At 38.2% G+C, this 15,127-nt stretch overlaps 1 protein-coding gene across 2 annotated transcripts in view; it reads right to left on the reverse strand.

Annotated features, from left to right (window-relative positions):
• Positions 1-43: 43 nt before the first annotated feature.
• GART (phosphoribosylglycinamide formyltransferase, phosphoribosylglycinamide synthetase, phosphoribosylaminoimidazole synthetase) overlaps positions 44-15,127 on the reverse strand; it is a 37,819-nt gene continuing 22,735 nt past the window's right edge. For both annotated transcript variants that reach the window (XM_085242263.1, XM_019611990.2), the window contains 10 exons: positions 13,948-14,057; positions 13,192-13,390; positions 9,513-9,761; positions 9,026-9,178; positions 7,968-8,171; positions 7,526-7,657; positions 6,787-6,917; positions 5,249-5,390; positions 2,256-2,371; positions 44-886 (listed from right to left, as the gene is read on the reverse strand). In XM_085242263.1, coding sequence (XP_085098389.1) covers positions 704-886; positions 2,256-2,371; positions 5,249-5,390; positions 6,787-6,917; positions 7,526-7,657; positions 7,968-8,171; positions 9,026-9,178; positions 9,513-9,761; positions 13,192-13,390; positions 13,948-14,057 — 1,619 coding nt within the window. In that variant the 3' untranslated portion in view covers positions 44-703. The remainder of the gene's footprint in view (positions 887-2,255; positions 2,372-5,248; positions 5,391-6,786; positions 6,918-7,525; positions 7,658-7,967; positions 8,172-9,025; positions 9,179-9,512; positions 9,762-13,191; positions 13,391-13,947; positions 14,058-15,127) is intronic.

A 15,127-nucleotide genomic window follows, 5' to 3' on the forward strand; every position in this document is an offset into this window, starting at 1 on the left:
TGGAAGGAAATTCCAAGGAAAAATATTGATACATTCAAATCACTAACGTTATTAGACTTTTATTTCAAATCCAAATTGAGATTAGGACACAGAAGAGAAACTGGTTTTCTCCGAGAGTAGTTCTAAAATATAGACAAGGAACTGCATGCAGATTCTTCAGGTTTATATGGAAGAAAATTGATAGTTTTAGTAAAAAAAATTAAAACATTTTCACAGCTATACTAAAAGTTAAAAAGAAAACTGAGTGTTTTTTCACAGTAATTCAACTGTGAAAAATACTTTACTGTTTTCAGTTATAACATTTCCTGGGTTTGCATCAGCATTATTTTAGATGAAAATATCATTCCCAGAATACAGGCACTTAACTTCAACAGAAGTTTTAAAGTACGTCTCACAAGCAGAGAATGCATTTTGTATGCAGTCCTAATTCCCTTTCTGCTCAGGCCAAAGCAGCTCTGCTCTTTTGGCTCTGAACAGATTCTCTGAGAGGAATTCACATATGGATTGATGGGGGAATCCCTGAAGGCAAATGGTCAGCAGAAGTTTAATTCTATTTGGTGTCTGAGAGCAGGTTCAATATTTGAAGTCAGTGGATATGGCCAGAATCTGAGCTGCTTTGTGAAGAGAATACAGCGTGTGCGTTTTTCAACTGTGACCTCTGTTTTGATCAATGGATGCACTTCAAGCTGCCACATCCAAGAATCTACTTCCAGCAGATCTTGCCAGCTTCGCCCACCTGCACAGCCCCACTGGCAACAAGCTGCAGGGCAGCAGGGAAAGCCCGATGCTCCGCCTCCTTCACCCGCTCAGACAGGGTCTCCACTGTGTCACCAATCTTCACTGGAACTGCCTCTTGGAAAATGATTGCTCCAGCATCAACCTCCTCCTGTAAAAGCAGTAACCAGAATGTTGTGCGGTTGGAAGATGAAAGAGAGGAGCGTGGATGTGTAACCATTACTGGAATCCAGCTGCTGCAGAGATTTGTTTGTCATTACTTTATTGCAGGAAACATGAAATGAGGCCAAGGTGAGGAGTACAGAGAAGATGCTGACACACAGGCCTGCGAGGAACTGACAGAAGCGTAGGTTGCAAAGAAAAAGGAGAAGTGAGTAACATTTCTGCTCCAGAAAACAAAAGCCGTGTTAACTGAGGACGTGACAGACTGGATTGGGCGTAACGATGACATTTCAATTCAGAAAAGTGAATTAGCCAGCTCTGGCACAGAGCTAGACCATAGGACTGACAGATCTCTCTTTTGCATGTTAACGAGGCAGAGCTCGGCTGTTTGTGGCTTCTCATTGCCACACAGGGAAGAAGCGGTCATGTTATGGAGAAAGGAATGCAATTCTTCTAACTAGAAAAACAGAGAAAAACTGTTTTTTTTCCAAGGGAAAGCCAAAGTCATGAAAACAGATTCCAGGAACAGTGGAAAAAAGGCTGATAATCTGAACTATGCAGTTGAAGACTGGAAAATAGTTACTGTCAATTCTGATAACCAAACAAGAAGGAAAAAATCTCCCTGAACTGATACAAAGTACATCTTCCATGCTGAGAGATCTCTGGCATTTGAATCCTCAGTTTTTGACTTTTGATCAGAGAGCTGGAGCACTTCTCCTATGGAGACATGCAGAGAGAACTGGAGGTGCTGGAGGTGCAAGGCCAGGTTGGATGGGGCCCTGGGCAGCCTGAGCTGGTGGGGGGCAGCCCTGCCCACAGCAGGGGTTGGGGCTGTGTGGGCTTTGAGGCCCTTACAAGCCCGAACCGTTCTATGATTCTAACATGAAGTTTTTCAAGTTTCCACAAACACAGGATTACTTCTTAACATATCTAAAATTCTTGTCCGCTTCCAATGTTTTTGTTTTGTTTTCATTTTTTTTCTTCTTGAAGGCAACAAATAAGGAAGGCTGTATGATAAAATATAAGAAGTTGGTACTGTTCTCTAACAAAGATTTTAGCGTTAGTCAAGACATGACACAAACTATCACAGCCACTGCAACAGCTGAACTGGCAGCGGTGAGATATTTAAGGAAGAAGTTAACTAAGGTAAAAGCTTTAACTCCTGTATAGACTATTCATTTCCAGTTCCTTTTCCAGGGACAGCAAACTAAAGCACTGTTGCCTAATAATGTTATGAATGAATGAAGGAGAAAAGGCAGTCAAGCAGAATACTGTAAGGGATTTCCATACAAGCTCCAAGATTTCTCCAAAATCTTAAGACCTGTCAATGATGAGGAGTGGAGGAAGGAAATACTTACAGCCACGAAGTGCACAGTACAGCCTGTTACTCGGACTCCAGCTTCCAGCACCAATTTGTGGGCATTTGCTCCTTTAAAAGAGGGCAGTAGGGATGGGTGGATATTCAATATTTTTCCTAGAAAAGAGTAAGTGAGGTCATTGCCTTTTAGCATTCAGACTTATCAGTGTTCCATGTATATCAATAATCAACAGAGGAACAATACACATCTGTGAAAAAGATTTTTCTACGCACTGACTTTTGCACTTATGCTTATTTTTTAATATTACTGCCAGATAACCAACTGAAAGCATTTCAGAATGTGTTGCTATTTCAGAAAATCAAAGACAGCAATCAGTTACAATGAACTCCACAGCTAAAGCATAGTTCTCCAGTAACTAATCATCAATATACATATCTTTTTTTCCCCTCGTTGTCCTTTCTCTCCTTATGTTGTTCTCATCCTTCTTTCATCACAAGCACAATCCCTTCTTACAAACTCAATACCCCAAAGAAATTTGGTGCAGCTTCAAACTGAACAGACTCCTATGACAAGGCAAAAATTCTTTAGCTCAGACCTCTCCTCCCCATCTGTTTTGGCTTAATGAAAGACAGCAGCTGCTCACAGAGGAGTCCTTCACTCTGCCCTTCTGAAAAGCACCTGTCTACCACTACTACTGTCCAGGCACAAAGTTGGCTGGGAGATCCTGAAATGGATAATGTAACCTTTAATGCTCAATCAAGTGGGACTGTGGTTAGAATCCTGGGAAGCTTGTACCCTAACATTTTCCTTAAATGAGAAAGCGTATGCCTTAGCTCCTGCGTAGCTGTACAGTGAGAGACAGTAGCTATCTGTGCCCTTAGGGTCTCACTTAGAGCAGTGTCATCATTAAACCATCAGAATATCTTCTTTCTTGTAGCATACTTTCCCTGTCTGCTTTTAATATGTGTGTGACAAGTGTCCTGCCAACTCTGGACTACAACGAAATCAAAAGGTGCTAAGCAGTGCTTCTCTTAGATTCAGTACAAACCCTTGCAAGATTAAAGAAATGACCATCAGCACTATTTATATCACAGTATGCTACACCCACGCTATCTCCACATGCCTCCTGCTTAGGCTGACTGTGTGTCATCGAGATTCACTGAACACCACCTAAATGCCAAGCAGTAAGGCTGAGCTGACATATGCTGGCGGAGGCAGCAGTGTACTGAAATAGAGGCATGTGGTTTTGTAATGTGAAATGAAGGCCATTGCTGGCAGTGCAATATAGAACCTGCATTCTCACCGCAAGGACTCATGCAGATTTTGACTTGCAAAACTTCGAGGCAAACATATCAACTGATCTGTAACAATATCTTAAATGTCTTTTGTATCTCAAAAATACACCATCAGCATCTTGAGCAAAAGAGCATGAACATTTGCATCTTGAGCAAAAAAGTACTGAACATCTGAGACAAAAATAACCCTCTGCACTTCTTTTGAAGTTTCCCCAGTTTTTCCTTAAATCGCCAACTAGTGGGCATGGTAGGGATGGGCTGAGGGTTGGACTAGGTGATCTTAGAGGTCTTTTCCAACCTCAATGATTCTATGATTCTGTGAAGTGCTCTAAAAGAAAGTGGCTTTCTGTTTATTTCTTTTTATCTGTCTTTTCTGTTAGGATTCACAATTAACGTTTCAGGATCATTAAGCAAGAAGAGGAGTTTCACAACTAACTTTACACTCTATGTCCTTGTAACTGCTGGAGAAAGGGAAAGTAACAGCTTTTAGGTGAGCAGCAACAAAAATGGATTGTTTCTGGACAATTCAGACTAGCAACAGCAGCTGTCTAGAACACAGACACCTGCATCCTGGTCTTCTGGACTCTATACTACAGAGAAACAAAACCAACTGACCCAATTTAAGCTAGTTGACAGCTTTAGCATAACACAAATTGTTTCCGAGGAATGCCTGTTTTTCAAGAGAGGTTTGAAAAGTAGTTCAGGTGTAAAAGGTAGGTGTCACACCCAGAAGAAAACAACAGTCACCATGTGAACAACAGAGGTGGCCCAGAGAGCTGCAGGGTACAGCGTGACCAGCTGACGGACTGGTGTAAACACGCTTAAGTAACCATGACTAAGTCTGAAGTACAGCAAGTAGTGAAAGAAATAGCTGCTTCTGTGTGATTCAGAACTCCCTGCATGAAACTGAAAGAGAAAAGATAAGGAATGTAACAGCTGGAGGGGGCAGAGGCACTAACAGTCCCTAACAAAGAAGTGCAAAATTGCAAAAGATGATAGAATCATAGAATGGTTTGGGTTGGAAGGGACCTTTAAGATCATCTAGTTCCAATCCCCTGCTATAGGCAGAGACTCCTCCCTGTAGACCAGGTTGCTCACAGTACCATCAGCCTGGCATTGAACACCTCCAGGGAGGTGACATTCACAACATCTCTGGGCAACCTGTTGCAGTGTCTGATCACCCTCACAGTAAGAAACGTCTTTCTAATATGTCGTCCAATAAAAAAAAAGATGACTAGACTGGAGACACCAAACACCTCTGATGAACAAGAGCCACTCAAAGTTTCACACAGCTCTGGGATACCTGTCAAAAGACTATGAGATGTTAACAGGAAGTACATATTGCTCTGCAGATCAGCCTGCAGGCAAAGTTCATCTGGGAGAGGAAGGATTTCTCCTTGGCTGAATGCTCTCCTGACCACAATCAACACTTCTGCTTGGGCAACAATGTTGCCCATACCTCATGTCTGCAGAGGCCAAAAGCCTTCCATTACAATATTTTCCAATAAATCAAAGATCACCATTTGAATGTGGCTTCCTCAAGCTTCTGTGAAATGATAACAGAAAGGACTTTCTCTCTTTCACCACTTCCTTACCAAATGTGAAAAGTCTCATTTCTTGCAAACTCAGAATTCATATGGTCTCTTTCCTATGTTTTTCCTTAGTATAATTTATAAAAATGCTTTTTTTTTTTTCTTTTCTTTTCTTAAAATGCATACACAATTATGCAGCACTTACCTTCCCATTTCTTGACAAAAGGACCTGACAGTATTCGCATAAATCCAGCAAGGCAGATCAGCTCAACTGAGAATTCTTCAAGGACTCTGTCAACTGCACTGTCAAATTCAATGCGACTTCCATACAGTTTATGGTCAATAACCTGTGATAATCCAAAAAAGGAAGAAACATGAGCATCGAGTTAATATAAAAGCTATAAAAACAGGATTGAATGGTACTCCAGAGTAATTAGCAAAAAAGAAAAAACAACCAGTAAATCTCCTCGTGGCTACAGTTAGATGCCTATACACAGCAAGAACACTTCAAAAATGCATACAGCTAACAGACAAATAACCAGTCTTTAATTCCTATAAACACAGAGTAATTATCAGAAAGTCAGGCTTTATCTCATTTGGCCCACCACTGTAGACCCCAGTGTTTGGATACAATTAAACTATAAATGCAGGTCATTAGGATAATCTAAACTCAAGAATGATTTCACCTTAAAATATGATTAGCGTTAAGTAATTTGCCTCAGATTGTATCACAAAATGTTGAAAGAAAGGTCAATCACAACAATTTAAAAAGCCCTTACTGCAAAAGGACAGCATTATTGAATTATTTACTTCCCATCTAATATAGACTTCTTAATTTCAACAGGAAATTAAGAAGGTGGTGCTACTTAACTTGCTACATTTGTAGTCTTTTAAATAAAAGTACCTGTTAATTCCTACAACATTTACCATGTTGGCACATTTAAGTATCATAAAGTAGTCTTGAAAAACCAGAACTAGTGAGCTGAAAAGGTGGCAGAGGGCACTAGGAATAGAGCCTAGCTCAACCTGGGCTGAACTCTACAATGACACAACTAGGTAATAACTAGCAAAGCATGTACAACTCTGTCTCTCTGTTCTGTCACTCATTTTAACCACTGAGACAGCCCTCCAAGATGAAAGTGTGCACAGGGGCCTAATCTTCTATATCATCTCTAGTTACTGCTGAAAAGCAACTGTAAAATGCTCCTAAGTCAGAACAGTGGCATTTCCTATCTATAATGCAAATGGCTACACAAATGGCAAAGCAATGCAGTGATGATCCAGTGACACAAAGGGAATCACAGTTTGCTTTGAATGAATCCTGAAAAGCCTGAAGCAATGAGCAGAGAAACAATGGGAGGTCTCATTAAATTCGACCTCTCTTACTTCATTCAAATGCTTCTTTAACATGTTACTTTAAATATAACCTCAGATAAAATACCCTGCTAATTCAGTGCAAATGCACTGCACTTAAATAAATGATGAAGTTAAAACTGTAAAAGTTTTGCACTAGTTTAATACAGTGACCATTCCCAATCCCATCAGCATTAATAGTAGCGTCTCTAAGAGGGAGAACAGGAAGTAATTTGCTCCCATGTTAGGTAGTTTGCCCAGGGGCACAAAGATCATGACAGAACAACAACAACAAAACAGTAAGGCTTTTTTTAATCATTACTTCACAGTACTTTTCTGATGTAGTCAGAGCTAACGAAGGTTAATTTTAAAAAGATGAGAAATACTTACCCTTGTAGGAATACCAGCTCTTTCAGCTTTCCTTAGCCCCTCCACACCAGCTTTGTTAGAAACAACAAGAACTATTTCTGCAAAACTGGTGGGTTTCTTTGTGCTATTTATGAGGGCTTCCAGGTTTGTGCCTGAGTGAAAAAATAATTCATGAATATCAAGCTGTTCCTAGAGAATAAATATAGTTAACAGCTACAATGGGTTTTAAATAAGTGGCAGTGTGAATGAGACTCAATCAAAAAACCACCAATGTTAACAGTAATCTCTTATTTATTGACATTACTGGAAACTAAATCTGATACATGCAGTCTACAGGGCTTTTACTAGCAATTAGCTATGTAAACTGTAGTTGCTGAAATTGTCCTGATGGTTTACTTCTAAACAAGTGGGAATACTGGAAACTCTGGAAGTGACTATGGGGCAAGAGGATACTGGTCGGTTTGTAAAATAATGCTGCTGTCCCAATAGCAAAAAACAATAGCTGCTTGAACCTAGAGAAATTTGGAGCTAAAATTAATACACGCAATTTATAGTTAGTTTGCTGCAGAGGGTAAAGATCATTTTGTTTCTGATTGGAATTAAGCTAAGGGCAAAATCTATGCTTCCTGTTACTGAGCACTGAAAGCCTTGATAGAAAGTCATCAAAAGCCACATCGCAGACTTTCACAGACTTCAAGAGATTCTGATTCTGAGTTGAAGTTCCTTTTTCAATACTCTAGTAAATAATGTAAACTCTCACCTGTTCCAGAGATAAGGACAGCGACCTTCACTTTGTTTGTTTGGATTTTGCCTTGGATATGGCTGCGCACAGACAGTGACCTATTTGCTTGCAAGGCTTGAAGCAGGTTATGGACTTTAACATGGGCAGAGCCTGAAGACATAGAAGGAAAAAAGAAAGTAAATAAAGGCAGAAACACAGAGAGGAGGAAAATATCCATGAAAAGTCAACAGTGACACTGCTTTACTTCTCAATATTTATTTATAGTTCTGGTGACATTTGACATTGCTAAGCACATGTTCTACAGACTAAGACAGAAGTCACTAGGACTGACAATTTAATACCCTGTGCACAAAAGCCATGGAGGTGCCAATTAAGTGTTTGTCAGCTGAATGGCATGGAGAAGCATCAATGAAATAATTTAGTTTTTCGTTTTTATCAAGGAAAATAAAAATCCAGTAACCTTTTTGCAGAGGGACAACTTTCCCAATCAGCCAGGCTGCCTCGTGTTTCTGCACTTCCTTGAGCACCTGCTGAGCCAGCTCCTTCTGAACGACCAAAACTGCACCGATCCCACAATTAAATGTCCGAGTCATCTCCTCCTCAGAGATGTTGCCTTCCTTATGGAGCCAACAGAAGATTTCAGGAATCTTCCAGCTAAGAGCATCTGAAGAAAATTGAAAATACAGATGAAGAGTGGAAGGCACTACCTATGCGCAAATACTAAAATTATTGTAGTACTGAGAGAAGCAAAATCTAGATGGAAAGCACAGACTAAGTCTCACAGCAGCATTAGCGTGACCGAAAACAGTTTCAGATGCAGAGAAAGAGCTTGTTTCTTCCCTTCCTTACTTAACACGACTAGGGAATAGGAATGAAGTTTCACTCAGAGAAAATTACTGCACTTCAAACTATTAATGAATAATCCAAAATGGGTTGTAAGGCAGTCTTTGGACTCCTTGAAGTTGACAACCCTGCTTCTGGAGAAACTACTGTACAAGAACAATATCCTTAAAAACTGTCACTAAAACCACAATTTTCCCAGTTCCAACCAGATAAGGGTGGATATACAGCATCACAAGAAATGCTTCTGGACTAACCTCTGTAATGGAACTCCAAAGAAAGTAAATTTCTTTCTTGTCACGTTACGTTTAGTAACGGAAGCATGTAATGGAAGCATGATTTACACACAGTTGTAGAATTCAGAATTCTATGATAGTTACAACCCAACCGAACACTGCATAACTTATAGTAAGTTGTTTAGCTTTCCATATTTCACTTCCCTGTAAAAAGTGAAATAATATTTCTAGAATATCTGATGAAATTGTGATGAGGATTAATTGAAGTCCACTGAATTTCAGGAGATCTACTCCAGCTGGTAACCATATGTGAATGCCCATCAATAACATCACTAACGTTATATAATTACAAGTAATACTGCAGGTTCAATTCACTTTGAGTTGCTTCTACATCTATACATGTTAAGATGCAAATGTTTCTCAGCTTTTCTTTCTATCTCACCTAAAACGACACCAAAGGAGTCTGGGAGAACTCTGGGGATGTTTTCCAGCAAGCCTCCCCCAGTGATGTGTGCATAAGCTTTCACGTGACCTGATCGAAGGACAGGCAGCAGAGTTTTACTGTAGATCTTAGTTGGGGTTAACAATAGATCTCCTGTTGATGAAAGAAGATGAACGAAGACAATTACAATGCTGAAAAAAAATAAAGGTTACTCAATATAAAATTGGGGAAATCTCAAAATACTAATTTGCTGGATAAAAGTGAGCACAGAGAAAAACAATGCCTACCTTTCAGCATACAATTAGTTATTTAGCTTTGTACTCTTTCCTGCATACATGATTACAGGAAACAAAAAAAAGATGAGAACATGTTTGAGTAACTTTCTCAGTAACTTAGAAAAATTACAAAAGCAAAGGTACAGACAAGAAAATTGTGTGAATTTTTCTGTTCAGAAGTTCAAGTGAAGAAACTGCATTAGAAATAGTACCTAATGTCTGATCACCAGAGACGCCAACTTGAGAAGAGAAATCCAGCGATGACTTTTCAACAATCCTCCTTACAAGGCTGTACCCATTGCTGTGAACCCCGGAAGAAGCGACTCCAATAACCACATCTCCATCAGCAATTCTCTCTAGCTGGGGCAACATTTGCCCTCGCTCTACTGCACCGACAGCAAAGCCTGCCAGGTCATACTCGCCGGGTGGATACATGCCTGGCATTTCGGCAGTTTCTCCTCCTGTGAGAACCAAATAAAAGGTGAAGGGACTATTGGAAAACTATTGAAACCAGTGTGTATGCAGGTTTTCAATGTTTTAAACTCTTAAGACATTAATAAACTGATTTTTTTAGTTAGATAAACAAACACTAGAAGTAATTAAAAACACAGCTTTGTCACAGGCTCTTCAATTGAGCAAGCAATAGCAAATTGTGAAAGAACATTCCCCCCTTTCTCTGATGAGTATCAGATTGCTGTGTATTCACATTTTAAAATCATAGCATATATTTAGAGCTTTCTATCTCCAAATTCTGCCAGGTCTAATATTCCTCATTAAAAACTTACACGATACAAGAAATCCATAAAAGAACCTCAAAAGCACAACATTTCTATCAGTTTTACTTGCTATCATAAAGATTTTATACATAATATTATTCTGACTTCCAGTCATGCCTACAACCCAGGTATCATTGTTGCCTCAGTTCTACACAACGAGAGACCTCTAAAAGATGGGTTTTCTACCCATCCATGCAGCTGAAACAGTAATCCAGGCTATTATCTTATGTTCCATTTTTAGGACTATGTTTTGTCTGGATGATGTCATTCAGAATGCAGTTTGAAAAGGTAATTTTCTATGCTTCCATGGAAGTGAGTAACATCACTCAAACATCATTCTCACAATACACACACCAGCAATGGTTCCCTTAGTGCCCTTCAGGCATAAACTGATGGTCTTTGCTGTTGAATACCTGTGTTCAGCCTGTCATGTCCCACTCAGTCTAGAGAGAGTAAATCACTGTATTTAATGCAGGAAAGGAGCATTTACTGCTCTCTGAAGTTTTCTGAACAGCCATCCTCACACCACTCCATCATTCCAGGGAGGAACTCAAAGCCATATCATTATTAACTTTCAAATTCCTTCACTGGTCCTGATGTCAGCAAGAAAAGAGCTTAAAAATGATTAAGTTGCCATTATATTATGACATCTGCCTAACATATTGACCAGTACTGTTCTTGTTTGTTTTTTTGTTTGCTAGATTTCATTCATTCTTCTATTTCAAAAAAGCATCTCTGAAGGAGTTACAAATTGCTCCAGAGCAATGGTGAAGATGGCCTTCGACTCAGTGCTTGACTGCTGCTCAATCTAGATTCCCTGTAACTGTTCCATGTTTTCACATTACACTGCTGTAACCAACTTTAAAATCAAACTTCACACTAAGAAGTGTCATTTGCTTAGGTACCTTGGTTTTAAACCCCATTTAATAACGTGTGAAACTGAGCATCTAGGTATGTCCTTCAGTACCTCACTAGTGAGAGCTTAAGGTATTTGAGCAAAGTATTCAGCTATTGTAGATATGCATGGAAAGAATTCAGGAACATGCTATAAAACAAGACTCACCACTTCACTGATGAAGTGATTCTGTACAAAGACAGATCTACATGCTGCATGCATGCACAGTGACACAAATGTCTTAAGTCAGAGCCCAAACTTAGATTTATTTTAATGAATCTGGAGAAGAGGAAGCTCAGGGTAGACCTCATTGCCCTCCACAACCACCTAATAGGAGATTATAGAGAAGTAGAGTTGGCCTCTCCATTCAGGTAACAGAGATAGATTGAGTGGAAATGGCCTCAAGTTGTGCCAGGGGAATTAGAATAAATTTATTTCCCAAAAGAGTGATGAGGTATTGCAAACAGGCTGCTCAGGAGGTGGTGCCGTCACCATCTCTGGAGGTGTTCAGGAGCCGTGTGGATGTAGCACTAAGGGACGTGGGCAATAGGTGTGATGGGCGTGGGCTGATGATTGGACTGGGTGATCTTAGAGGTCTTTTCCAACCTTAATGAGTCTGTGACTCTAAGATTCAGGCTACAGAAAAACATTTCTGCCTTAGATACACAGTTACTGCATCCTCTTTGTACCCTCCCTTCAGATAGTGTCAGAAATTTGGGGAGTAAGTCATGGTTGTTTTATGTACGAGTTCTGACTTCCTTCAATTTCAGCACAAAAAAGATATTTACTAACCAATTACAAAATTGAGATACTGTTTTCTGGTACTAATTTACAAATCTTTAAAGCCCTTTGCATTTTTAAAGTATTCCAATTGGAAATAAAATCTTGAAATTTCAGTAAATGGTTTCATAGCAAGATTTCACCTAGCATGTACTTAAGCTGAAATATGAATGGTTTGATTATATTTGATAACCTGAGAGAACATTTTAAGACAAAACATAAAACTGGCAAACACTTCATGCAGAAAAAAACAAACAACAGAACATAAATAGCTTCTTCTTCTAAGCTTGTAAATTCCATCAAAATAAGACATACTCGTTTAGAAGCTACTTTTATCACCAGCTTTCTTAAAAGAGTCAAAAGAACAAAGTACCAATTATCAGGTGGTACATAAAGTAAGATAATTGAACAGTCACTTTTATTCTCAAATCAAAAGCCTTTTTGAAAAAGTATGGTAGTTCTCCAAAGAATATTTTTATAAAAGATAAAAAAAAACCACTGGCCTTATTACAAGGAAACAACTTTCTGGGTTTCATTGCTTTGAAACTTAACCCTGTGTTATATTCCTTTCATAAATGAAAGACTTAGAGAAAACGTGTCTTTCCCACTGACCTAGAAATATTTTTATTGGGTTGAACAGTTTTAAATGTATATTTTTTTAGGATTGATGAAGTAAAATTTTGTATTATTTTCCATGGATAACTAGACTACTGTATACCACAATACATATATCATTTGTTAGTAAAACGTATTATGTACTTGTATTATAGGGTCTAAAAGGAAAATACTTAAATCTGAGTCTTAACAGCTTGGAATATGCTTTAATTTTTTGTTTTGTTTTTCTGTCTTGTGGTTAACATCTTAACCGTGTCTTAAGAAGTGAGCTCCAGCTCAAGTTTTTCCTGCTATTATAAAGACACTCTCTGGCTTTCCAGTTATATGATCTTGTGAAAATATACTGAGCTCTATTTTCCTGCCAAATTTGTTTAAAATCAGCCAAGAGGTTCAAAGGGTATTATGTACACATACAGGGAGACACGTATGCATAGTAAGACATACAAATCTTGTTTCTAGAGAAAAACTCTAAAATTTTCTCTAAGATAAAGGATAAAAAACCAAGCCTATTTGGCGTGTTCTCAAATTCACTTGAAAAATGCAAAGAATTAAAATACATCACTTGTTAGTTTTCTAAGTACTTGTTATAGTCGCAAAGTTAAATAAAAATATATGAATAAGAAAATGTATAATGCAACTTCCTGAGCAAATGGCAACATTTGTAAAGTACTGTCTTCTCCCAGTAGGCAGAAAACAAAGATGTGACCTTTTTTTCCTCAGCTCTAAGATTCTTTAGCAGACAAGGAAAACAAGCACATTAAAACAAATTATAAAGAAATTGCATACAATTTTTCACTCCCTTCGAAGAAAAAAATGTGTCCATACCCAAAAGAGCACATCCTGCCTTTTGGCATGCTTCAGCTATTCCTGCAATGACACCCTGCGCCACTTCAACATCAAGTTTACCACAAGCAAAATAGTCGAGGAAGAAGAGGGGCTCTGCTCCTTGAGCCAGGATGTCATTGACACACATAGCAACCAGGTCTTGACCTATAGTGTCATGTTTCTTACACGCTTGTGCAATCTGCAAAACACAGTGAGAGAACCTGTTGGTTAGATTTCAGAAACTCAAACACCAGCAAAGTCTGCAGTGGCAGGAGACTCATGCTCTTTCTTTAGAAGCTTTTTGAGGAGCAGCTTTAGCTAATAACACTCTTGTGTTTCTCTCTTACAGTTCTATTTTAGGAATTTGTACTTTCTTAGCAAGTACAAAAGGAACTTTGCGGAAGGAGACTGAAGTGAAAAGGATTTCATCACAGTTTGTGTAAAAGCTATAGCAACCATATAATTAAATGTTTTTTCTGTGAGTAATCGTCTCAAAGATTCTTCTACCTCAGTAAAATGGTGCACTGGCTATATACATCAAATAAAAATGAGCTACTTTAAGCTTCTTCTCAAGGATGGCTATTTACATGCCAAAATGCACAGTAAATTATTTTGCATGAAGAAGGCAATTAAATTTTTCATTCCCTTTCCAGAAATATAAATAGGTATTTTTAAACACAACCGATCTTTTGTGGTAAAAAACAGACAGCTGTGTGATCAAGCAATTTCCATTCCGTATGTCAATTTTCACATTACCTTGAGTTTTGTGCCAACACCATCAGTTCCAGATACCAAGATAGGATCTTTGTAACCAGCTGCTTTCAAATCAAAGAGGCCAGCAAACCCTCCAAGTTCCGCATTGCAGCCTGCCAGCCAGGAAAAAAAAAAAAAAAATAGTAAACTTCTATAGATTTCTTCAGGATCTCTAACACATCAGCAAATTCTCTCTGAAGTCTCTCAATATGACTTTGTTGCCATGAGACTTTTCTCTGACACTTACAGCATCTTCATAGAGATGCAGAATCTCCTAATTCTCTTGTTTGCTTTGCTTTTTTCAACATTATTATCTAAAGCTAAAAATATAAAACTTTGTGATTGAATATTCACTAATGACAGTGAATTTAGTATTTATGCTGCATTTAGTATTTTTCTGAAATACAGAAAAGGAATTGTAACAGTCCTAAGTCTACTGCTTTGTAGGACAGAATGAATACTAAATATTTTCCAATGGAAATCCCCTCTCTGTTACTAATGCCTATGGTACTTTAGTAATTTCTGATCCAAAGACTGGTTATGATAGGGTAAATATGGTAATCTTAAAACCGAACTTGGTTAAATCCTAAGAGTGAAACAAATATGAGTGAAAAATACTATTAATGCTAACAGATGACTACTTCTACTAGTGTGTATCTCTATGTATTTTCCTCTCAACATATAGCTGAAATTATTAGAAGATTCTCATATAATTTGAATTAAAAGGGATATATCGTAAGTGATTGATATTTTCATTTTACCATAAGATTATAAGGACTTAACAGACCAAGATGTGCCCGATATTACAAAAAAGGATGGGCTGATTCTGTTTTATATAAGCAAAAGATATATGATCTATCTTAAGAAATAGATAGTATATCTGAAAGTATTGGTGAAGAATTCAACATCTTGTATCACTTGTATTTTTTTCCTAAACATTTATCTACAAGAATTGTATAGCTATCTAAGCAAGGATGGATAATCCACATAATCCAAGTAGAATTTTTTGCTTGCATTAGCCTTTTTTGAGTAATGAATCATATTTTCTAATGCCCTTAATACATACGACATTAGGGAGATGTACTTTAGAGTCATTTGACAAGAAAATCTGTAATCTTAAGGAGATACATTTTGAAGAAATCACAGGCATTAGGTTACTTACCACTACTATTTCTAGTGTAAT

Source organism: Meleagris gallopavo, chromosome 1 (assembly GCF_905368555.1).
Source record: "Meleagris gallopavo chromosome 1, MGAL_WU_HG_1.1, whole genome shotgun sequence".
Lineage (NCBI taxonomy): Eukaryota > Metazoa > Chordata > Aves > Galliformes > Phasianidae > Meleagris > Meleagris gallopavo.